The sequence below is a fragment of the Canis aureus genome, chromosome 10, assembly GCF_053574225.1.
Source record: "Canis aureus isolate CA01 chromosome 10, VMU_Caureus_v.1.0, whole genome shotgun sequence".
Taxonomy (NCBI): Eukaryota; Metazoa; Chordata; class Mammalia; order Carnivora; family Canidae; genus Canis; species Canis aureus.
In genome coordinates this window covers 69477229-69503099 of record NC_135620.1, presented here as the reverse complement: position 1 = coordinate 69503099, position 25871 = coordinate 69477229, and the positions used below count along the sequence as shown (strand labels likewise).

Below are 25871 nucleotides of genomic sequence, written 5' to 3'. Positions count from 1 at the left end.
CCTGGCAATCTTCTCTTATGGAAAATTTGGCTTACAGTTCTTAAAATACATGATAAAAAATACCATTTTTACACAGCAAGTTCCTTGAGGACAAGGAAGTTTTCTAATTTCTATGTCCTTACTGCATCTGGGAGAATATCCAATAAACATTCACTCATTTGAAAAGTATTTATGTATTTATTTATTTTTAAATATTTTATTTATTCTTTCTTTCTTTCTTTCTTTCTTTCTTTCTTTCTTTCTTTCTTTCTTTCTTTCTTTCTTTCTTTCTTTCTTTCCTCATGAGAGACACAGACACAGAGAGAGAGGCAGAGACACAGGCTCCATGCAGGGAGCCCGATGTGCAACTCGATCCCGGGTCCCAGGACCTGGGCCTGGGCTGAAGCCGGCACTAAACCACTAAGCCACCCGGGCTGCCCTGAAAAGTATTTAATTCTTACAAAATCTGTATAGGTTTCAGTATCTACTGCCGAGAAGCCAGGTGCAAAAAGACAAGATTCTTGCCTTTCTGGGGCTTCCTCTTCCTATTTATATGTAAACAAATAAATATGTGTAAGTATATACATTACAAGTTGAGATAAGTGGTATGAAGTAAACATGGTACTAGAATCCAGAGAATAACAGAGAAAATAACTAATTTAGATGGGGGGGTGTAGGTGGAGAGAATAGTGAAGCCCTTAAGGAGGTAACTTCCAACAAAATGATGAATTACTCGAGTTGTGTAGAAAGGTATAGGAACAGCATCCTTAGGCAAGAAAAGAACCAAGGGCATTCAAGGTCAGTATAAATAGAACCATCATTTTAAGGAGACTAAATTTTATTCTAAGGCCAACTGGCATCTTTTCAGGGTAAGAAGCAGGGAAGTGATATGATCAGATTTATCTTTTAAGAGAGTACTTTTATTGCTATGGGGAGTGGCCTTTATTTGCTCTTTTGCTCACGTTCTTCTGCAAGGTATTCACAGAAAAAATCCTTACGAAACAATGGGCTATAATCCTTTATTGGCCAGAAACCATAAAGACATCTGTTAAACTTTAGAAGGAAAAAGAACCTTCTAACTTCTAGGTTATCAAATGGTTTGAGGTACAAAAACTAAAGAATATTCTACAAGGACTATTCTGGACTGGAAGAGCTTTTCAAATCCTGTGCCACCCTTTGTTGGTGAGAGTTAAATTTATAGAATATTGTTAAGAGCATGAGTTTGGAGTCCAATGGTATTCAAATCCTGGCTCTGCTCATTTCTAGCTGAGTGTCCAGGTGACATTTCCTATTCTATCGGCCTTAGGGTTATCAGTAGGTACTGTGCATAGAAGCTGTTAAAGGGGCTGTGTCCAGATTTCAATAGTATTTGGATAAATAATTTAAATTTGGTATTTACCCAATAAATAGAAAAATATGAAAAAGGTAGACTAAGTTCCCTGCAGGACTGGACAGTAGACTATGAGACACACAGCAAGTGCTTAGTAGATTTCTATTGGATTATACAACGGAAACCTTCAACAGTGATATAAACAAACCCATTTCCCACTTTTATCTTTTGAAGACAAAACAGTAGCAATAAATCCAGAAATTATGTGACTCCAGTTTTTAATGCTCAGAAGTTTTGAGGACAGTTGGAGAACACATTAGACTGAGTCTAAGATCTAGATTCAGATCCATTGTGCTCCTGCGGATAAAACACCTCAGTTTCTCAGTTTTGGCATTACTGACATTTGAAGCTGAATAACTGTATGAACTGTCCTTCCACTGTAGTATGTTTTACAATACCTGTAGCCTTTCCCTGTAAATGCCAGTAGCACCGTCCCAGTTGTGACAACTAAAAATGTCTCCACAGGCAGCCCCGGTGGCTCAGCGGTTTAGCGCTGCCTTCAGCCCAGGGCATGATCCTGGGGACCTGAGATTGAGTCCTGCGTCAGGCTCCCCGCATGGAGCCTGCTTCTCCCTCTGCCTGTGTCTCTGCCTCTCTCTCTGTGTCTTTCATGAATAAATAAATAAAATATTTTAAAAAATAATAAAAATAAAAATAAAAATGACTCCAGACATTGCCAAAGTCCCCTGGGGGGCAACATCCTATCTGAGAACTACTTTTGATCTTTGATTTTCAGTGTCTCATCCAAAACTCAGGGAAACAAAGAGATAACATGGGTCTTGTTCTTCTTCAGGGTCATTATATGATTCAAATGAAATAATGAATGGGAAGAAATACTGAGAAAAAAAAAAGACCACATAATATACGTAAAAGCATTATTACTCAGTGGATTATTATCTAAAGATTTTATTTATTTATTTGAGAGAAAGCAAGCACAAGCGGGGTGGGGGGAGACAGAGGAAGCCAACTCCCCGCTGAGCAGAGAGCCCCACATGGGGCTTGATCCTAGGACCCAGAGGTCATGACCTGAGCTGACAGCAGCTGCTTAAGTGACTGAGCGACCCAGGCACCCCTCACTATTATTACTATTAATAATAATACCAAGTTATTAATATTTTAAAATTTTAATTTATATTCCACTTGTGTAACACCAGTTTCAGATGCACAATTCAATGATTCAACACCCAAACACAACACCCAGTGCTCATCACAACAAGGGCCCTTCTTAATCCTCATCACCCATTTAACCCATTCTCCCACCCACCTCCCCTTTGGCATTGGTGAGTTATTATTATGCTTTGCAGGTGCTCAATAAGGAGGCTGAAGAAAACTAATTCACATCTTGTTTATAGAATACATTATAAGGCTTAGGTTAAGACTATGTGCACTCTAATATACCTTTTAGGTCTTCAATATTTGTTGATTGAGTGATTCTAAGTCTGGGTCCAATAATTATCTCATTTACTTTTGTGGCATGTTCTCAGGCTATTCTGCTGAGCTACAACAATGTAGTGTGTTTCCAACCTTAATGGCACTGGAAAGATGGGCCTGGGTTAAATAGGAATGGCTACTCATTTTACAGATGGGAAACTGAGGTACACAAGGTTAACAGACTAGCTAAGGTCATGTGGCAGCCTAGTGGCAGTATACAATCAGAACCCATATTCTTTTTCTTTTTTTTTTGTTTTAAGATTTTATTTATTTATTCATGAGAGACACAGAGAGAGAGAGGCAGAGACACAGGCAGAGGGAGAAGCAGGCTCCGTGCAGGGAGCCCGATGTAAGACTCGATCTAGGGACTCCAGGATCATGTCCTGAGCCAAAGGCAAATACTCAACCGCTGAGCCACCCAGGCATCCCAGAACCCGTATTCTGACCTCAAGTCCAGTGGTTTTCTATTACTTGTATCATGGTACTTTATCCAACTATCTTGTGTCCCTGTCTCTTAGCACAAAGTCAGATATTCTGCTTTCTGGGAGCAATCCAGGAAAATTGAGATAAGGAAACAGAAAGGTGGACCTATTTCTATGGGGAGACACAATTGGCCATAACCTACTTCTGGGGTAAACTAATGTCCAGTTATCTAAGGGCCCTGTCAAGTCTTGAAGTCCTTGCCCACTAAGTTGTCCAGGAGGAACTAAGTCTAGTTGTTACCTACCTGCAGAGCAACTGTGTCTTGCAATGCTTTTTACTGTGCTATGGCATACAATTTGGGCTAAAATGGTTACCTGCAGTATTCCTGATTGCTTTACCTCTTACACGGCTCTAAGTAAGGTAAGAAAAGACTCACAGGAAGCCCGAGCTCCAGGCTATATTTCAGCAATCTGTTAAAATTCACAAAATCCCAAAATGCCATTCTATTATATGTTTCCATTCTTCTAAAAATGTCATCGTGTACTCTACTCCTTTAAAATATCAAGTCACCTTTGATTATTACGCCTCTATGTAAACTCTCAAATGCTCAGTGTTGTCACAGAGAGCCATCAGTCCCAAGCATTGACTCAACAGTCCTTTGAATAATTCTCTGGCAATATATGTATTGCAGTTGCCCTTAGCCCTTACTGTGATTATGATGTGAAAGAATGTTTAAGAGTAAAATGAGGAAATTTTCGTTTCTAGCCCAGGTTTTCCTATTATATCAGGTAATTTAATCTTTATGGTCACAGTTTCCTCAGTAAAGAAAATAATTCATCTTGGGGCCTATTTCAATTAGAAAAGTTTAAGTGTATATAATATTTTTCAGTGAGAAACCAATGGCATACCTGTCTTTTCTAGATGCATTGTATTAATTGAGATACTTTAGACATAATATCTCTCTGGCTTTATCAAACATTTCTGAGTATACTGTTCATATCACTCTAATATTTTCCAATTTGCCAACTTTTTAAAAGTTTTATATAAGTAATCTCTACACCCAATATGGGGCTTGAATTCATAATCCTGAGACCAAGAGTCAGGTGCTCTTTTGGCTGAGCCAGCCAGGTGACCCTCCAATTCACCAATCTTAATCATCTCTTCCGCGAGATACCTTGGTAATGCAGAAACAGTAAGAGCAAGAGCTCTCCTGGTCTGGGAGTCAGACTGCTGACTGCCATAAGGCATGTCATGTTTGAAACACAGAACAAGTTACTAAAACTTTGTGGGATCATACATCCATATAAAACTAGAAAATAAAATCTCACAATATTCTGAACATCAAAATGTAAAAATACATATGAAAGTGACTGATACAGGGACACCTGGTTGGCTCAGTGGTTGAGCATCTTGCCTTCAGCTCAGGGCATGATCCCGGGATCCCAGGGTCATAGGATCGAGTCCTGAATCGGGCTCCCCACAGGAAACCTGCATCTCCCTCTGCCTGTGTCTCTCCCTCTCTCTGTGTCTCTCATGAATAAATAAATACAATCCTAAAAAAAAAAGTTTAGAATTTTTGTTATTAATGACGCATTAATAACATATAAACAATAAATGTTAATTACTTTCTTCTTAACTCAGGGATTTCTTAAAAGTGTGATCTCAGGGGACAAGGGAACACGTAGGTGTCTCAGTGGTTGAGTGTCTGCCTTCAGCTCAGAGTGTGATCTTGGTCTGGGGATCGAGTCCCGCATTGGGCTCCCTGTGAGGAGTCTGCTTCTCCCTCTGCCTATGTCTCTGCCTCTCTCTCTGTGTCTCTCATAAATAAATAGTCTTTTAAAAAGAAAAATAAAGCATTTATTCATTGTGATATCCAAAAGGGCAGAGCTAGCCTAGCCTCACTTAAAAAATTTTTTTAATGATTTTATTTAAAAAAATCAAATATGGGGGGGCATCCCCATGCGGGATTCAACCCCAGGATCACACCCTGAGCCAAAGGCAGACGCTCAACCACTGAGCCACCGAGACATCCCGCCTCACTTAAAATTTACACATATTATCACCTGATAATCAAAGAACCTTCTGGGCTAACACTGAATTTAATACCAAACGGCTCATCTTTGAGATCTGAGAATTTTTCACCTACTATGTGAATAAAATCTCTTTGTTCCAGATGAAGGAATTTATACATCTTCTGTTGTTTTATTTTTCTAGACTAGTTGTGACATACCATAACTGAACTTCCAGAAAGGCAGACCTCAAATAGGAAATGCATGGTTTTGCTGACTAAAAAACAAACAAAACAAACCCCAAACCAACAAACTTCTGTGTGAAGAAACTTGGATATAGTTTCCAAAACGATTAAGGAAATTATAATTTGCTCCCAGGGTCTATCCCTAACCATTAACTCCTGCATCTCTGAGATTGGCAAGTCTGTCTGAGATCCTGCATAGCCCACCAAAAACAAATGAAAAAACCACAAGTAGGAAGCTGTGGGCAGAAAACATATTTTCCCATTGCTTTTTTATGGCGGCTCTCCAAGTATGCAAGGGAGTATATTCATTCTCTAACTAGTAAAACTATACCTACTTGTTGTGGGCCCTTGGGGAAACTACTTAATATGCTCTAAACTCAGTAATAAAAGTAGCTACCTCACAGGACTGTTTTTAGGACTGTTATGACGAGCTCACTAAAATAACAGCATAGTAGCTGAGAGGGCAAGTTAGTTTCTTCAAAGATAGGGCTGGCAGTAGCACTAATCTCATGACGGTGTGCCCACATACAGTGACCCTGGAATGCTGTATTGCATTGTTACTGCTTCATCTACTCTTCTCTCTAAACTTGGCATCAAGTGCAATTCTCTCTTTGTCTTTCATCCTCTGCTCCATAGCTAACCAACCTTTCTTTCTAACCTTTGCTATTCTCATTTTGGGAGTTTTCAGGGTGAGCTAGTATATCTTAGCCACTTAACTTCATCTGCAGGGACATCGGGACATCCTTCACCTATATTGAATCAGGTGGTCAGTAATTTGCTTTAATTTGATTCCAATTTGCATCCATGTTCTTTGAAATGTCTCAGTTTCAGGCTTCTCTCACCCTGTATAAAAGATGCTTTTTATGGGTGGTTTCCCCACCACCAAGTAATTCTCCAACATCAGCAGGGTGTCATTCAGTTCAACTGAATTCTACTACCCAGAGACAGCATCAAATTCCACAGGTGAAAGGCTTAGTCCTATAAGAATGCCCTCCACTTCAGATGCTAATTACAGACTCAGGTAGTTACCTGCACTTTCGACTGGAGATAAAAAATCAGAAGTCTCCACAACCCTTTCTCTTTGGGTTCAAGTGATTTGTTAGAGCACCCCACACGATGAAGGAAACCCATTTACTCAACAGATTACTGATTTATTACAAAGGATATTAAACACTATGAATTACTAGAGGCAAGGTCCTAAACAAAGGAGCTCTGTCCTGGTGTTTGGGACGTGGCACAGTGGTACATGGAAGTGTTCCGGTTCTCCAAGCCAAAAGCTCTTTCTTCTTTTTTTGTTTTTTTCTTTAAAAAAATTTTTTTTAATTGGAGTTCAATTTGCCAACATACAGCATATCACCCAGGGGTCATCCTGTCAAGTGCCCCCCTCTCTTCTTTTTTTCTAATGGAGGTTCCATTACACAGGCATGATTGATTAGATTATTGGCCACTGGTGACTGAACTCAATCTTCAGTCCCTTTTGCTGGGAGGCTGGGGACTGAAAGTTCCAATTCTCTGATCACTGGTTGGCTTTACTGGCAACCAAACTTAGAAGCCTCAGGGCTTTTTAAAAGGCATCACATTATAGTTGGATAGAGGCCAGGGAGGAAAGGGTAGAACATGAAGGTGGAGAGAATATATAATATGGTGTGTGGTGGATCATTGAGGCTCCAGACACATTTAGTGTTTTGATTTTGCAAAGAAAAGCCAAATAAAGTATCATAATTTATCATAAAAAATTGTCAAATATATACAAAAGTAGACTGAATGTACTAATTGCCCAACTTGTACAATTATCAACTAAAGGCCAGCTTTGTCTTATCTATACCCCATTCATTCCCACGGCCTGCATAATTTTAATGCAAATTTCAGATATTACAACATTTTATTCATATGCATTTCTGTATCTCTGAAAGAAAGGGACTTTAGAAAAAGCAAAACAAAATACAATACAATTAACTCACCTGAAAAATTAACAATAATTCCTTAATACCTTCAGGTGTCCAGTTTGTGTTTGCATTTCCCTCAAGTGTCTTATACATTTTTAAGAACATAGACTTTACTTAGAAGATTAATTGACTCAAGTTTGTGTTCTCGATTTCCAACTAAATTACAAAGTGCTAAAAAAAAGAGGTACCTCATTATAACATAACAAAGGACACCGTTATAGCTCTCCTCACTTAGGAAATCTCATTCTATGCTAGTAATGGGATGCATACTAAATATATATTTCTTATATATAAATCACAACACCACACTTCAAAAAAATGTTTTTATTTCTATAGTCATTTTTTTTTAAAGATTTTATTTACTTATTCATAGAGACACACAGAGAGAGAGAGGCAGAGACACAGGCAGAGGGAGAAGCAGGCTCCACGCAGGGAGCAGACGTGGGACTCGATCCCAGGTCTCCAGGATCATACCCTGGGCTGCAGGCGGCGCCAAACCACTGCGCCACCAGGGCTGCCCTCTATAGTCATTTTAACTAGGATTTTGGGAGGGAAAAGGGATATACTCAAAACGCCATTTTGAGGGGTGCCTGGGTGGCTCAGTCAGTTAAATGCCTTCGGTTCAGGTCATGATCCCAGGAGTCTTGGGATAGGGCCCTGTGTCGGGCTCCCTGCTTGGCGGAGAGTCAACTTCTCCCTTCCTGAGTTCACATGCTCTTTATCTCAAATAAATAAATAAAATCTTAAGAAACAAACAAACCAAAAAATGCTATCTTGAAATGAAAACACGGTACATTATCCATCCCATTTTTCTACATCCTAGTTTATTAAGAGTAGAGAAGGGGTAGTTAATTCTGTCCCTTAATTCTAAGCTATAACATAGCACCACATATCTTGTGGTATTTCTGAAACCAAAATAAAGGAAATGCTCTTCATGGTTAATTTCTAGAAAGCTTATATGGCCCTTTTACAAGTTGTCCAAGTAACAGGCAGAAAGAAGCCTACTGAGGCATCTACCTTGAGCTACCCAGAAGTAGCTGGCATTGAAGAAAGTTTATATTTGAAAAGATGGGATCTACCTGGGTAAGCATGTGAGGCCCTGTCATCCTCTCCTCTGTAACTTTAGGAGTCAGAGTGCACAAGGGAGCTGAGCTATCTCCTATCCCAGAGTGTCTAAGTGCCTAAATATGGCCCTTAGACAAGTTTCCTTATTCTAAAATTAGAAAAGTCAACCCTAATCCAATTGTCTCTTCTAAATGTACAACTTTATTTATAAGTCAGATTTTGTATTCATCTGTATTCCCTCTTACCTTTTTTATTTCATACACATGAGATTTGTAGGAATACAAGGATACATGTTTATTTTGAGTTGAATATTCCTAGGTTATTCCTACTAAGTATTTCTAACTCCGTAGCTACCACTTAGCACATAGCAAGTAAATGAGGTCCAAATTTTTAACCGCAGCACAAAAAATGGCAGTGGGAACCAGAAGGAATGTGTGTGTACATTTACTTAAACACACACACACCCTACACACAAACATACACACATCCTTCTTCAAGAGTTTACTTGGTCTTTTGTCCCTTCCTGAATCATACTAAATGTGCACAGGGGTGGGTTGGAAGGTGTGTCACACTATGCAGGGAAAGGAAAGATATGGCACCTTGAGAGGGTAGCAAGATAGAGGCTAGATCACTCTGATCTCTTCCCAGACTCAATTCAAGGAGTATTTAAGTACCCTCTGCCCCAGGGGCTATAGGGAATTTAGAGATGAAGAAGACAGTGGCTCTTACTGAAACCTATAATTTACAGAACAAATTTCACAAATGGCTTAAGGCACCTAAAGAGAGAATGATAGAGGTGAGAAATGGAAGGAAGGAAGGTTAATAGGTCGAGTCAAGAGGTATGAGTGGATGACAGAATTCTGATCTGTTTTATGGTCCCTAGCTCCTCAGAAAGACATCTGATTGTTAGGGTACCACCAATTTCACAAAATTCTCACATTCCACAATCATCAAAAATGTGGGAAGCCAGTGAAAAATACACACAAGCAGACATCTCAGTTAGGATCTCTTTCTTGATCTTTCCACTTTCATTCCCTAGATGGACTGTAATAAACAGCTAATTTTCTGAATTCTCTATGTGTAAGTACTGGCAAAAGTGATTAGGAGACAGTTCCATTTTGTTCTGAGTTGTAACATTCACCTTACAAATTAACTGTAAGAGCATACTAGAAAGCACTAGAAAAATCTATATGATCGTGATATAGTTGGTGACTTTTGTCAGGTTTGCAACTCAACATCATTTTGGTGAGGTTGCTTATACTTGACCCTTACTTAAGATGTAGTCTCTGAATAACGAGATAAAAATTAAGATGTTTCAGGGGTGCCTGGGTGGCTCAGTTGGTTAAGTGTCTGATTCTCGACTTCAGCTCAGGTCACAATCTCAGGGTTGTGTTGGGCTCTGTGCTCAGCCAAGAGTCTGCTTGAGATTGTCTCTCTCCCACTCCCTCTGCCCCCACCAAACACATGCTCTCTAAGATGCTTACCTAAGATAGGTAAGGTACATCTTTAAAAATTAAGATACTTCACGAAAATGATATTTCTCATCTCTTTTGCTGTTTATTCACAATTAAAATCTCATAGAGAGACGCCCGGGTAGCTCAGTGGTTGAGTGTCTGCCTTCAGCTCATGGCATGATCCTGAAGTCCTGGGATCAAGTCCTACATTGGACTCCCCACAGGGACCTTGGTTGTCCCTCTGCCTGTGTCTCTGCCTTGCTTTGTGTCTCTCATGAATCAATAAAATCTTTAAAATCTCATAGAATACCAAAACTAGAAGAGTGTTTGATTATTAGGCTGATGTACATATTGTTTTGAGCCAGCAATTCCACCTCTAAATACAGTTGCCCTGTGAACAACACAGGGGTTGAAACACTGACCTCCAAGCAGTTGAAAATATATGTATAACTTTTGACTCCCCAATACTTAACTACTAATAGCCTACTGTTGACCAGAAATCTTACTGATAACATAGTCAAATAATATGTTGTTTTTTTTTAAAGATTTTATTTATTTATTTGAGAGACACAGACACAGGCAGAGGGAGAAGCAGGCTCCATGCAGGAAGCCCGGCGTGGGACTCAATCCCAGGTCTCCAGGATCAGGCCCTGGGCTGAATGTGGCGCTAAACCACTGAGCCACCTGGGCTGCTCAATCAAAGTGTTTTGTGCCTTATATATGTTATATGCTATATTGCTACCATATAGTAAGCTTGCAAAAACGTTATTAAGAAGATCGTAAAGAAAATACATTTCAGTACCGTATTGTAAAAAATCCACCTGTAAGTGGACTCACACAGTTCAGACTCAGGTTGTTCAACAGTCAGCTGTATCTATCCTAAAGATACACTAACACATATGTCAAATGTTATATGAAAAAAGTTATTTGTTATAAGATGTCTGTGGTAGCAAAGCATCGAAAGTACAACATATTCATTGATTGGGCACTGATTAAATAAATTATCCTATTTCCATAAAATGGAATACTTTGCAGCCATAAATAAGAATGAGGAAGCTCTTTATATAGTCATACAGGATGATCTCCAAGCTATAGTATGAGATGAAAAAAGCAGGTGCACTGTATGGTAGCACATGTAAAAAAATTCAATAGGGTATAAAGTATACATACATTAATTGTAAACACACCTATACTATCTCTAGGGGTCAGGGCACAAGAAAGTGGTAACACTGTGATCCATAGGTAGGGAACTGGTCAGATGTGGGTAGGCCTAGAAGGGATATTTTTCACTAACCATCCTTTTGTACCTTTTGGATTGTGAACCATTAACCATTATATTTCATTAAATAGGGATATATTTCCTATTTAACAAAATTACATCATCAAGTCCAACTCCCCTATTTTACAGGTAGAGAAACGGAGTCCACAGTATTAAACTTAATGATAGTAGTATACCCTTTAGTCACCTGAACCCATAACATCTACTTCTCATATAGGCTTCTCTAACAGTGGTCTAACCACTCACCCCAAACCTCCCACTTCTCTAGATGGTTTGCAGCGAAGCAGGTAAGTAGGAAGAATTTCTGAGCTTTACATATCCTGTTTTAGTGACAAATAACATAGAAATTCCTGTTTTTCTTGCCCACTCTCATCTTTCTGTACAAAGAGGATCAAGTGTACAACTACATTCTTCACAGGGGCCTTTAGCAAAGCTTTTATTTGCCTGATTTGAATAGGACAACTCAAATTTGATATGTCAAGCAAACAAACTGAAAAGGTCTGTTAGTTATGCAATGATAGAAGGGCCTAAGTCCAATGGGGAGTAGATCTCCCAGCTACTATACTTCATTTCTCGGATACCCTTTGTTGTTGGCTAAGCCACATCCTAACATCTAGCAATCACGAGGTACACCCTTTTATACCTCTCTTACTGGATCCTTTTGTAGTCTTGATATATTTCCAATGTGCTAATTGTGAGTGCTTTAATATGATTTCTGTAGATTTCAGTATTTTACAGATACTGTAAGAGTAGAAAAAGTCCTGGACTAGATACAAGAGGCTCTGAGCTATAGACACGAGAGCCATATATTAGCCACATGGCATTAAAGCAAATCACTTAAAGCCAACAAATACTAGTTTCTTTATTGCAAAATGGACATAAAAATACCTACGCTCTGTCAATCTCATAGGGTTGTGAGGATCAAATAAAATATGTCAAAAATATTTTCTAAGATATAGTACGGATGAAATATAATTGGTAATAGTTTACTTACTCGTTAGATGACAAAATTAATCTCTAAAAGGAGATGTCCAAGTCACACATAGGGCTCATTTTCATGTCACTTGAAGTATATAACCCCCCACAGTTTGATTTAAAAAACACATGCCAGTCCGATAAACATACATTGGCGAAGCATTGCTTTAACTGCCTTCCTGTTATAGTCAAAGGCAGACAAAGGTCCTCCTTGCTTAAATTTTCCTTTTTTTTAAATAGTAGGCTCCACACCAATGTAGGGTTTGAACTCACGACCTTGAGATCAAGAGTCGCATGATCTACTGACTGAGCCAACCAGGCGTCCCTAAATCCTTTAATTATACAGGATTTTAATAATCTAGATCATAATGTTATTGCTTTGCCTATGAATACTGGGAATTAACTTGGTGTGAGGCAAAAACTAGAAAACATTTTAACTTCCCCTATTTTATTCCTCCCTCCCCCTTAAAAAAAAGATTTATTTATTTATTCAGGAGAGAAAGAGTGAGGGGCAGAAGATGCAGGGGTAGAGGAAGAGGGAGAGAAAATCTCCAGCAGACCCCTTGCCCCACTTGGGCACTGTGTGCGGTTCTGTCTCACAACCCTGAGATCATAACCTTAGCCGAAATCAAGAGTCTAACACTTAAATGACTAAGCCACCCCAGTGCCCCTTCTCCCTCCCTTTAATTAATAAGGGATGATTTAATGGAAATGCATTTAAAGAGTCTACACAAAAATGAGAAAAGTTGTTTAATACCTTAGGCTGCATGGTGTGGTGGAAAGGTACTAGGCTAGGAATCAGAAGAGCTAGGTTCTAGATCTGGCTCTTGGGACTTATTATCTGTGTAACACTGAGGAACTCACTTTCCTTGTTCATTCACTCAAATGTATTATGTACCTATGGAGTTACGGAACTATAATGAACCCCTGTCCTCAAGAGAAGGAGATAAATATTACTGATGAAACACAGTATAAGATGTACTAAGATACAGATCATGCACAGGGTTGTGTGGAAGCTGATAAGAAGCCATCAAAAAAGGTAGAGGAAAAAAAATTAGGAGAGAGGAATGGGGGCCAGCGGGTCCAAAGTTAGCAGCATGCCTTGGCCTTTTATTTTTAAAACCAAGAGACTAAGTTCTAGGTGCTCTAAACTGCTTCAAAATTGTGTCAACACTCAGCACAGTCTCATTAACACCTCTACGACCTATTTAGAGAAAGACTCAACCTGGTTAAAAAGGTCCTGTAATGTTTCACTGGTTGCTAGCATTTTGTTCTCTATAGTGTATAGGTTTCCTCCAAATCATTTCTCCTATTTACTTTTGCAGGTTTCCATCTCAGTATGCTGTAGTGCATAATGTTCTCAGCCTACAAAAGCAGGTTGTATACAAAAGCCCAGGGCCTTTGTGTAAAGGAAAAGAGGTAGGGTGGACCCTTCTCAACCCTTTCCTTTTCCGCAGGGCTTTGCATTCCTAAGGATGCGCCCCTCCTCTGCATGGGGATGTTACCTAAATCTGAAATTATATCACTCAAAGCAGTGGAACTTCAAAAGCGTTTCCTTCCCAGTCCCTACTGTAAGCTCTCTTTTGACATAAATGGCTTGTTTTAATGTATTAAGTATCAGACTCTTGACGACTTCTCCATAGCAAACTAAAGAAAACTTTCAATTTTCTAAACAGCTTTATTATGCTAAAAGCTGCCTGTGGGAGTGCCAGCATCAGCCACCTGCCCTGTCTTCTCTCCTCCCTTTCCCACAATCTCACCTGGCTTGCCAACTTTTTTTTTTTTTTTTTTAAAGTGGGCACATGAGCCTACCGCAGGGCTTGAACTCATAACCCTGAGATCAAGATCTGCACTGCTTAACCGGTTAAGTCACCCAGGCGCCCCCTGGCTTGCCAACTTTAAATGGCAGAGTTTTCTGGGGGATGCCTGGTCACTGACTTATCTGTAAACACTTGCTGTTCTAGTGATAATTAGGCCATCTTCTTTTCTGTAGACTTTTGGTGAGGAAGGTACAAAGAAGAATCAACAGTAGAGCCAAACCAGAAGTAGGACAGGCAAAGACTCAAGGTTCGGAGACCCCTGAGAGTATGGCATAAATTGTTTCAGTCACACTCAGTCTAGAACCTTTGTTTTTCTCAATTCAAAATTGAGATTATAATCCAAAGAAAAACTGGATTGAGGTTTTTAAGGGCTAATACCCATTTCCCAAGTACTGTTTACCATGCCTTATCTCATTCAATCCTCAGCAACTCCACATTCTAAGGACTGTTAGGAAAATGAAGTGGAGGTGTGCCTGGCTGGTTCAGTCAGCGGAGCAGGCAACTCTTGGTCTTGGGGTTGTGAGTTTGAGCTCCACATTTGGTGTGAAGATTACTTAAAAAAAAAGATCTTGAAAAAAAAAAGGGAAAAGTAAAGCGTATCCTTACACAGGAAATTTTCACTTTTTATGTCATAAATTCCTAAACCACTTGAATTTTTAAATTTCAGTCATGTCATTTAGGGGTGGCTGGGTGGCTCAGTTGGTTAAGCATCTGCCTTCAGCTCGTCATGATCCCAGAGTCCTGGGATCGAGCCCTGTGTCCTGTGTCTGGCACCCTGCTCGTTGAAGAGCCTGCTTCTCTCTCTCCCTCTGCCCTTTCCCCCTGCTTGTGCTCTCTCTCTCTTGCTCACTCTCTATCTCAAATCAGTAAACAAAATCTTAAAAAAAAAAAAAAAAGTCATTTAGGATAAATAATCCCATTTCCTACATGGCTAAGTAGAAACTTATCTCCTTGGCCTTCAAAGTATTAGACAAATTTGGCCCTAGTCTCCCTTTCAATTTTAATCCACTACTTCCCTATGTGTTCTACTGTCTTATACTCTTAGCAAACAATCCCACAGGATTCTCTTAACTGATTTAAATGATAACACACCACCTAGGCTAGTCTCTAATATCATGGGATCAACACTTTTTTCTTTCCCTCAGCGAAGCTGGGTGCTTATCAAGTATCAGGTAGGTTTGTTCATAAATCAATTTATGCCAGTTGTGTTTATTAATGTAAGAATATAATTTAATAAAGTATTATGAAAAGCAATTAAGGGAAGTGACAAGAGGAAAATAACAGCAGCGCTAATATTGAGTACTTGCTACCTGCCAGACGCTGTTCTAAGTGCTTTACATGAATTGACTCCTATAATCTTCACAAGAACCCTTAGAAGCTAGATACTATCGTTGTCCTTATTTTCTAAAGGAGAAAACTGAGCAACTTGCCCAAGACCTGTATAACTAATAAACGGCAAAACAACTTGGCTCCAGAGCTTAAGAATTTACTGTACTATACTGTGTGGACTCTGGTAGTTGTTTCTATGAAAACCAAGTTGAAAGCTTTAGAAAGACTAGATAAAGATGAATCACACAGACACATACAACTACTTTACTTTGTACGTCAAAGTAGCCATAGATATGTCAACAGATGAGCATGGCTGTGTTCCAATAAAACTATTTACAGAAACAAGCAGAAGGCAAGGACAAGGTCTGGCCCCCTCCCTGGGGCCCACACCCCAATAAAAGGCTTATTTTAAAGAATGGCAAAAGGATGTTTATGCTTTAAGTTAAAATCAAATGTTAAAGGTCTATGTGTAACTAATACCTGTGTGATTCCGGTCTTATTTTTTTTAATTAGCCAACTGTTGGCCCTAATTGCATCAAATAAGAGGGCAACTCTGGTCTTGTAAGAAATTTGTGCCTTCTCTCCTGCCTTTGTACTTTTGCCAAAGCCACTATCTCAATCTGGAGAACCTTATTTCCTCATTTCCACTTGGAATCCCACTCATCTTCAAAGCCCATTATCTAATCCCACATACTCCTCCAAACTAGATATGATCTCTTCTTCCTTTGAAATCCTACAATAATTAATTTCTACTTATGGGATTTACTTCGCTATGTTCCTCTCTATAATTATTTGTATACTTCAATTATCTCCACTGTTCAACTATAAGCACTTTGAGGACAAGAACAATGACTTATTCATTTTCCTATTCCAGGCAACACCCAGCACAGTGCCTTACACAGAGAAGGTTTTCAGACATTTCTTGAACTGTCTTCTAACATTTTTCTGTTTTCAGTAACTGAACAGAAAGAACACAATACTAACTCCCCTAAACCTATATTCAATTCATATTGCTATCACCACACCTATCATCTAACCTGGCCATAACTTTAAACTTTAATAGTTGTTTTTTTTTTAAGGTATTTATTCATGAGAGACAGAAAGAGAGAGGCAGAGACATAGGCAGAGGGAGAAGCAGGCTCCTTGTGGGGAGCCCAACGCGGAACTCGATCCCAGGACCTCAGGATCATGACCTGAGCCGAAGGCCAATGCTCCATGTCTGAGCCACCAAGGTACCCTAATCTTTAATATTTACAATGCATTCACTAGTACAGATTAGTATGAGTGCACCTATATATAAAAATTATCATCTCTATAGCAAGTTTGTTGGTAATTTGAAAGGAACTGTTAAAATTGCCACTTCCTGGTTAATCTGCGGAGGGAGTCCATATATTTTATAAATACATCTAAAAACTGTGTATTTAGGCAAAACAAACAAACAAACAAACAAAAATGCTTAATTCCTACCTGAGATCAGGGTTGTGCCTTCCTTACCTCTGTATCCCCAGCAGTACTTAATAGATATGTGGGTCTATTCCACTCCTTTTACAAAGTGTTTAGGGAGACTGGTCCAAGCTCAAGGTGAGTTAGAAGGACTGGGATGGGAATTCAGGTTTCCCGATTCCTGGTCCAATATTCTAATTCAGGATGACAGTGGCTTTTTATTTAATTTTCCCCTCAATTTTTAAAAAAGATCTTATTTCTTTACTTATTAGAGAGAAAGCACAGGTGGAGGGAGGGGCAGAGTGAGAGAGGGAATCTCAAGCAGAATCTCCTCCACTGAGCATGGAGCCTAATGTGGGGTCGATCTCATGACCTGAGCTGAAATCAAGAGTCAGACATTTAAGCAACTGAGCCAGCCATGGGCCCCAACAGTGGCTCTTCAATGTACCTTGATTACATTGAATTGCAATGTAATCCTGCAATTCAAATCCTGAAAGACTGAGGAAACCTCACCACCATCTTCCCCTTTCTCGGAACTAAGGGCTGTGTTCCCACAATGGTGACCTGGGCATGCAGATCTCTGGTATCTCGATTGCCAAAACGCTGATCCAGATTTTACATGCCTACCTATCTAAAAAGGCTACTTAAATACCCTGAATGAAAATATCCCGAACTCAAGAATTCAAGATAAGTACTCAAGTGATCTTTTAGCATGTGTTTAAGAGCACTATTCAGATGTTTCAGTGCTGGAGTAACGAAGACTAGTACTGGGGAAAGGGTTAGAAAGAGTGATGTCACTTAGGCAGTTTATTTTCCTTTCTTGAGAGGTAGCCAAGTTCATATCGTAAACAGAGGTGCTGCAAAGAGTTTCAGTTCTATTGCTTAGCCTCCAGTTGCATCACTGTTTTCACTGTCAGCCTTCATTGCTTTAACCATCGTAATCTGTAAAATGGACACAGGAAGCAGATAACAGCCCTGTCCCTCAGTTTAATGGAGGAATACTCTACCAATAAAAATCGGAGTTACACATTCTAACTATTCTATCCTCCTTTCCCGTCCCCTAGAGCTTTAAACGATAGTAAAACAATCTTCAGCTAACAAAAGAGATGAAGCAACCCTGAGAGTTCCCAGCTAGCACAGCATTTTTATCTTTCTGGAAGGCAAGAGCCATTGCTGGGCTCTGGGGATCACACTTGAAAAAATTCCTAAGAGCATGAATTAAGGAATGGGCATAAGGATGAATTCCATTACGCAGTCTAACAAAGGGTAAGAACCCACTATTACCAAGGCACAGCGCTCTGTGACACAGGTGACATCAAGGAATAAAACAGTCTCCGTCCTTGAGGAGCTTACAGTTTAGTAGGAGCACACAGAAAGAAGTAAACTATACTGGAAAGCAGGACAAGGGAAGTGCCGAGAGGTGTGAAGTTCTCTAGGAAGTGAATCACTACCAATCATCTCACTTTAATTTCAAGTGAACAGAGTAAAACATCCCGGTAAGGGCCACCTGTTGTACTAATCTGATCTGGAGAAGCCTTGGGTGAAAGAACCCCGTTGAGATCTACGGAAACGGATGCGACAGTGATACAGTACCTGCTCATCCAGATAGAGGGTAAACCTTGGCTAAACCAGGCTTACCCTGAGATTGTTTCCAGAATCCTATCAGCTTACCAAAGAAACACTTTCTATAGGATACAGAGAGGGTGGAAAGCGGAGACAGAGAAGTCCCCAACAACTGATGTTGACTTAGGTGTGTGGCAAGAAGACAGCAGAGAGGGTGGAAAGCGGAGACAGAGAAGTCCCCAACAACTGATGTTGACTTAGGTGTGTGGCAAGGAGACAGCAAAATCCAGACCAAGATTGGGACTGGGGATTTCCACTGCTGAAGTCTCGTCCTTTCCATCACTCACTCCCGGAACATCCCAGCTCTTCGGTACCCCACCTGCACAAGGAGGGGAATTCTCTCCAGACCCATGCCACAGTCGAGCGGTAACCACTCTGTAAGGGCGAACTGTGCTTAAGGGTCGATGAGGTTCTCATTCCCCCAGTCGGTCCCGATTCAAGAGACCAGGGATCCAGCGCCAGTCTGCCCTTTACTCCGTGCGACCTCGGACTAGTCATCCAAGTGCTTATTACTTCGTGTCCCCTATTGCAAGTTCTGGGGCTATGAGGAGGAGGCTGGGATTTCAGTCCGATGACCTCTGAGGTCTAAAAGCTTCTTGGCCAGCCGGCACATAGGAGCCCTGGACAAAGAGCCCGCTGAATAAACAGCGAGGTCGGCCACGGGGGACAAGCGGAAGGGACGACAGGCCCGTTTCATAGACGGGGAAAGTGAGGCACCGGACACCCAACCCCAAGGTCACCCCTAGCTCTGTCACTGCAGGGGGCCAGCCGAAAAGATCAGTTCTCCGGACCGCCAGCCCCAGGCCCTGTCTCCTTTCGCAAAGCAGAGCGGAGCCGCATGGAGGGTCCTGGTCCGGCGGGGAGAGGACCGTGCCCCAGCCGGAGGCGGGAGCGGGCTGGGGGTGCTTACCTTCCAGATCGACTCCCGCCGCCGGCGCCGCCCTCTTAGAACCTCAACCCGTCACCACCTCCACGACTCTTCGGAAGCCCCCTCCACCTCTGCCGGGCTCTACGTGTCCACGACCGCCACCGAGGCCGCGGATTCCCGCCCCCGCCCCGCCCCTGCCCCGCCCCCTGCCGCGTCGGCCAATCCCTGCGCGGGATTTCGGAGATCCCGCGGGTTTCACCGCCTCCGCAGGCTGCAGGAGCCTGACGTCACGGGCGCGCGTGCTCGCGAGGCCCTCCCATTTGCCTTCCGCACCCCCCCTCCCCACCTTCTCCCGCGCCTAGACCCCTCCCCGCGGAACAACCGTGCGAGAGTTCGTCCTGCCGGAAAGCAGCACGCCGCCGCGGCATTTCACGACAGCACGAGCCCCGAAAACACTCTTACTTCCCCCTCCACCTCCCACCTCCGTCCCCCGCCCCTCGCGCCCTGCGGCTGGGAGAAAGGCACCGCGATGTTCGGTGGGGGAGACGAGGACGACACCGACTTCCTGTCGCCGAGCGGCGGGTGAGTGACCGAGAAGCTTGGGACAGGGGGCGTAGCTTAAGGGAACTGGGCAGGTGGCTGGAGGGGTCGCTCTGGTGTCAGACTTCTCCCCGACTTCCGGGTCCGGGCCCCCCGCCACGTTCCGGAGCCCCGCAGGTCTCCAAACTGTGCTGTGTCGGGGCCCCTCGGTGCTGGACCTGGCATGTCCCTCGTCCCTCAGGAGGGCCCTGAGGTTCGCCTTTTGCTTTGTGGTTGAGTTTGTCCTGTGAGAGCATCTGGCTCAGGGCTTATAGGAGTCAGCTGGGGGCTCGTAGGAGACTTTCTCTTCCCCGTGGACAAGGCAGTGACACCTGAGAGTTCCCTGGCCCTTGTGGGTCAGCTCCAGCATCCTTTAGGACCCAGCCCGGATGTCCCCTTTGGGCGCTTTCCCTTCTCCCACAGACCCAGGCACGATGCCTCGCTTCTTTTCCTCCTTATTCCTACAGCTAGGCTAGTGAATAACCCCCCTGTCCTTACTAGGTTATGAACCCTGGCAGAACAGGGACTCCTGCTGCTGCTCATCTCTGCCAGGCGCTCAGCACAGCGCATCGTGTGTGCTCCGGAAGTGCCTGTTGAGTGAGTGACAGCTGTGAAGTTGTCCTCCAAAGCTTAGAAGCCCTGCAAGAGACCGCTGCCCCCCCCCCTCCCCGCCCTAACACATACCAGCCTGGGGCACAGCTCTCCAACCCACAGGGGTTTGTCTCTTCCCATAATCAGGTTAGCCTTTTCCCTCGCGTTGCGTTACTAAGGCAGCTTGATCCCTTTGAAAGTGAGCTGCCAATCCTGATATTTCAGAGCCTTTTCTTTGGACATGTTTTTTTGTTTTTTTTTTATTAATTTATTTATGATAGTCACAGAGAGAGAGAGGCAGAGACACAGGCACAGGCAGAGGAAGAAGCAGGCTCCATGCACCGGGAGCCCGACGTGGGACTCGATCCCGGGTCTCCAGGATCGCGCCCTGAGCCAAAGGCAGGCGCCAAACCGCTGCGCCACCCAGGGATCCCCGGACATGTTTTTTTTTTTTTTTTTTAACACATTTAAGAATGTACAGAAGGATGACCGAAACCCCAACATACACTCCTCATCTTACCGCTGAGAGGTCACAAAAATGGTTAAGCTGCTGTGCCTACTCTCCTCTCAAGTTGCTTCTAGTCCTGTTGAAGAGTTCAGTACAAGAGTGGCCGTAATGACACGGCCCTCTTTTGGTCTTGAATACCATCTTTTGACTTAAACTGTGACTGGCGGTATATTACCCACCCTTACGTCCTTTTTTCACCCTCACCACGTTGTGCCACCCCGCTTTCACTTTAGGTGGTCCACACCGACTGAGTTCCACTTTGAGTTCTTTCAGTTGCTCAGTTATTTTTAGACTCTGCTTTGGTTCCTTTTTCCCTATTTCCACCCGAAACAGTCACTAAAATTTCCACATAGTCCAGCCTGCTGCTGTTGTCTGTGTAGTCACCTTTTTGATTGAGGCTTAACTCACCTATTTTTTTTTTTTTTAAATCTGATGAGCTAGCAAATAGATTCAGGTGAAAAATAAAGAGATGAACCGAATTTAAAATAAGCAAAAGAAGGACACCTGGGTGGCTCAGCAGTTGAGTGCCTGCCTTCTGCCCAGGGCGTGATCCCAGGGTTCTGGGATCGAGTCCCGCGTGGGATTCCCTGCAGGGAGCCTGCTTCTCCCTCTGCCTCTGTCTCTGCCTCTCTCTCGGTCTCTCATGAATAAATAAATAAAATCTAAAAAAAAGTAAATAAAATAAGCAAAAGAGATAATTTCTCCAAAGAAGATGATGTACAAATTGCCAGTAAGTACATAAGAAGATGTTCAACATCATTGGTTATTACAGAAAGGCAAATCAAGTCCGCAAAAAGATACCACTTCACACCCACTAGAATGGCTGTTTATCAAAAAGACAGTGTGGTGGTAAGGATGTAGAGAAATTGGAGCCAAATACAAATTTGCTTTGTAAGGTAGTGAGTTACTGCAAATATGGCCATGCAAGCTGAAACTACAAAGTAAGCTTGATAATCAGTGGGAAAGATTACAGTTGTTTCATGGTCTTTAAAAATTTTGGTTGAGACAAACTGTTGATTCCTTAAGATTTAGTGTTTTCTGTTTTCAAAAATTTATAAAGAGGGGCGCCTGGGTGGCTCAGTCAGTTAAGTACCTGCCTTCCACTCAGGTCATTTTTTCTGGGTCCTGGGATTGAGTCCTGCATCAGGCTTACTGCTCAGTGGGGAGTCTGCTTCTCTGTCTACCTCTGCCGCCCCCCACCCACTTCATGTGCGAACAGTCTCTCTCTCAAATGAATAAAAATAAAATCTTAAAAAAAAAAACTTATCAAGGAAAAAATCAAGAGTGCTTACCTCTGTGTGTACAGCTTATTTTGTGTGTGTGTGTGTGTGTACAACTTATGATAAGGAGTGGGGATTTCTTCTATGCCTTGGGAAATTGTCATATTTCTAAGTTTGGATCAGCTTCTGACATTTTATCCTTTGTGTTTTCAATGTTGTAAAATACTTCCAAGAGTTCCTTTAATGTGAAGTTTTTTGGTATGTCATTTCTTCTGGGACATTCATCATAACCACTTATATATATATTGATGTTTTCCCTCATTAGGTTCTTCTAACTGCACATTTAGTCTCTCAAACAGCAGTGACGTTAACAGTTCCACAGTTTACCATTTCTTCTATAACTTCATTTATACTATGACCTAAATTTCACTTCCAGCATTATCACATTAGTTTCTGTGCTGTACTTTTATCTTTGTTGGCCAATTCTGTCTTTTGAATATCTGTTTTTGTAAAATGTCATATGGGTTTATCACTGGGAGACAAGACGGCACCAAGCGCACCCTTTGCTCTCTGTCTCTGAATTGAAAAACAGGTGTGCAGTGTCCAATCACCAAAAGACTGAAAAAAGTGATAAAATTGTTCACTGTTCATGAGGGGTATCTGTTATGTAGTGATTTGTAGACTGAAGAACTAGCTGCAGAGTTTGCACTTTATGCACTAACAGTTAATATACCATTATAAGTTAAATTTGAACTGTGTTAAACTAGTGTTAGTTTAATTAAAACATGTTTTGGTTTTTTTTTTAAAGACTTATTTATTCATGAGAGACACACAGAGAGGCAGAGACATAGGCAGAAGCAGAAGCAGGCTCCCTCTGGGGACCCTGATGCAGGACTCTATCTCAGGACCCCAGGATCATGACCTGAGCCAAAGGCAGATGCTCAACCACTGAGCCACCCAGGTGCCCCTAATTAAAACATGTTAACTGAAGATGTTACGTGTAGGAACTGTGCAAGCTGAGGGCTTCTCATAGTAAGGCATTAACTTTCATAAAGTGAAACTACAGGATATAAAAGGATAAATAGGCACATTAATAAAGAAGACTTTAACAAACATCTCCCAAACCAAGGATAAAGTGGATAAAAAATTACTAAGAATATATCTTTTAAAGGGGGGAAAAAGCCTTTTGAATTAATATTTTTTTCATATCAATTTGTTTTGTATATGGCTGTGCCTTTTGGAACTTTATAAGAGATACTTTAACAATCTTTTTTTTTTTTTTTTTTTTAAAGATTTTATATATTTATTTGAGAGAGAGAGACAGAGCATGAGTGAGGGGAGAGGGAGAAAGAGAAGCAGGCTTCCTACTGACCGCATGTGGGGCTTGATCCCAGGACCCTGAGATTGTGACCTGACCTGAAGGCAGCTGCTTAGCCAACTGAGCCACCCAGGCACCCTGTAAGAGATTCTTTAAGTTCACTTTGTTCACTAGGTAAAAATATTTCGGAGAAGCCTATAAATGAATGTTAAAGCTCCCAACTTTTATGCAACAAGCAGTCTGCTACTGATTGAAAATGACAGGGTCAATAACGCCAGTCCTGTGTTTCTTTTCCAGATTCCTGGCCTGAGATAGTTCTTGGTGGCTCAGTTAATGTGGCTTTTCTGAGCAGGCCCATCAAAGACATGAAATCTTTTAGTTCTAGGCATTAAACTGTGCCCCTAAACATACACAGCAGCTAATTGAATGATAAAAGGCTTAGTAAACAAAGTGGTACTGATCACTTATTTTTGTTCCCAGTAATAACCAGAGAAACCAAATCAAATTTTAAGATTGAGGGGATGCCTGGGTAGTGCAGGTTGAGCGTCTGCCTTCGGCTCAGGTCATGATCCTGGGATCTGGGATCGAGTCCCACTTGGGGATCCCTGTGAGGAGCCTGCTTCTCCCTCTGCCTATGTCTCTGCCTCTCTCTGTGTGTCTCATGAATAAATAAATAAAATCTTAAAAAAAAATAAGATTGAGAATACTGAAAGATTCATCAACGGTCTCTGATTCAGCTATTCCTTCTTTGTTTTTTCCTGAGGAAGTAGAACATATGACAGTAGGTATTGCAGCTGCTTTCCACTTCCTCTTATAACTGTAACTTGCTGTAAATATACTTCTTAATTTTCAAGTATTTTGACTTGATTCCATTTAGGATAGTCAAGCCTAGGAGAAGTGAGAGTATTAGTGCCTGAGATAGCTGTTGAGGTAATTGGTAATCTGTGTTCCAAGTTTCTAAGCCTCTTCAAATCCATGTTTAACCTAAAAGTGATAATCAGAAGGCTTGCTTGTTTTTTGATTTTGCTTTTTCTTAACTCTTTTCCTACCATCATGACTTTGAAGTGAAGAAATATGTGAATGTCTGCTAAGTGTATGGTACTTTATTTCAGCTAATAGCATTTCATAGTTGTGGTCAATTTGTGCATTGATTGATCATGCTTTCTCCCTTACAGGGGTATGAGTTCAAGCAACATTGGATATGTGCACATATGTATACAACACATAGTGTGTACTTTGTGTCAGGTACCATACTAATAAATATGCATTATCATATTTACTTTTCCTCACTAGTGTATTAGGTAGTTTTTACTATTATATCCATATTGCACATGGAAAGTTAAGAGTCAGAGAGGTAAGTTGCTTAGGGTCATACAGCTAAAAAGTAAAAGAGAGGTAAGCAGGGATGCCTGGGTGGCTCAGCAGTTGAGCATCTGCCTTTGGCTCAAGGCATTAACCCAGGATCTGGGATTGAGTCCCACATCAGGCTCCTTGCAAGAGGCCTGCTTCTCCCTCTGCCTGTGTCTCTGCCTCTCTCTCTGTGTCTCTTATGAATAAATAAATAAAATTAAAAAAAAAATCCAGCAAGCAGATTTCTACTAGACTGTCATGTGCCCGTTATTATTATTGTAGAAGTAGATATTTGATGCCATATTTTATAAATAGCAACAAAGTTGTTGTTTTAAAAAATAGAATTAATACACTATAACTGTTATGTGTTACTGTTTTTTTGTCTTTTTTTAAAAGATTATTTATTTATTTGACAGAGAGAGAGAGAGAGAGAGAGAGAGAGAACGCACAAGCAGGGGGAGAGGGAGAAGCGGGCCTCTTTCCAAGCAGGGACCCTGGGATCAAGACCTGAGCTTAACCAACTGAGCCCCCCAGGCATCCTGTGTTACTGTTTTTGATGAGAAAAGAAAAGGAGTATAAAGCTAAGGTTATGTAATGACTTTGGCAACTAAATGCATTGGCTAATGTTAATTTTAAAAATGTAATTAGTGGTGTAATGACTTTTACTGTGAATTATAAACATAGAGACTCAAGTCCAGAGTTAGCAAGCCCATTCTTGCTATCATAGAGAAGTATGTACATTTGAAAATCCTTTAGAAGTGGAAAAAATAATTTATGAGAAACTTATGCCCCTAAATCTATATAGAGTTCATTTTAGAAAATTAATAGAAAATAGAATGGATCTGAAAAATCATTGGGTCGATCTGGCTTTTAGATTGATTTTGCAGTCATCAATTGGTTGGCCTTTAGAGCATCTATGGAAACATAGTTTACATATGACCCTTTTGTCTTTCCCTTGAAAAGAATATAGCAACAAAATGAAAACAGCAAATCCAATATCCATATCCATACTGAAGCTAACAAGGA

At 41.3% G+C, this 25871-nt stretch overlaps 2 protein-coding genes across 7 annotated transcripts in view; one reads left to right on the top strand and one right to left on the bottom strand.

The window, feature by feature from the left end:
• The window catches only part of SLC31A1 (solute carrier family 31 member 1), a 38492-nt gene extending 19012 nt beyond the window's left edge, over positions 1-19480 (bottom strand). For both annotated transcript variants that reach the window (XM_077912965.1, XM_077912964.1), the window contains exon 1: positions 19322-19480. The gene's annotated coding sequence lies outside the window, so the exon portion shown is untranslated. The remainder of the gene's footprint in view (positions 1-19321) is intronic.
• The window catches only part of FKBP15 (FKBP prolyl isomerase family member 15), a 59297-nt gene continuing 49879 nt past the window's right edge, over positions 16454-25871 (top strand). Inside the window, exon 1 of one of the 5 annotated variants that reach the window (XM_077912957.1) lies at positions 16454-16577. In XM_077912957.1, the coding sequence (XP_077769083.1) occupies positions 16561-16577 (17 nt within the window). In that variant the 5' untranslated portion in view covers positions 16454-16560. Of the gene's footprint in view, positions 16578-19683; positions 19862-25871 lie in introns of those variants that run through there. The other 4 variants (XM_077912955.1, XM_077912954.1, XM_077912952.1 and 1 more) reach the window with 4 other exon arrangements.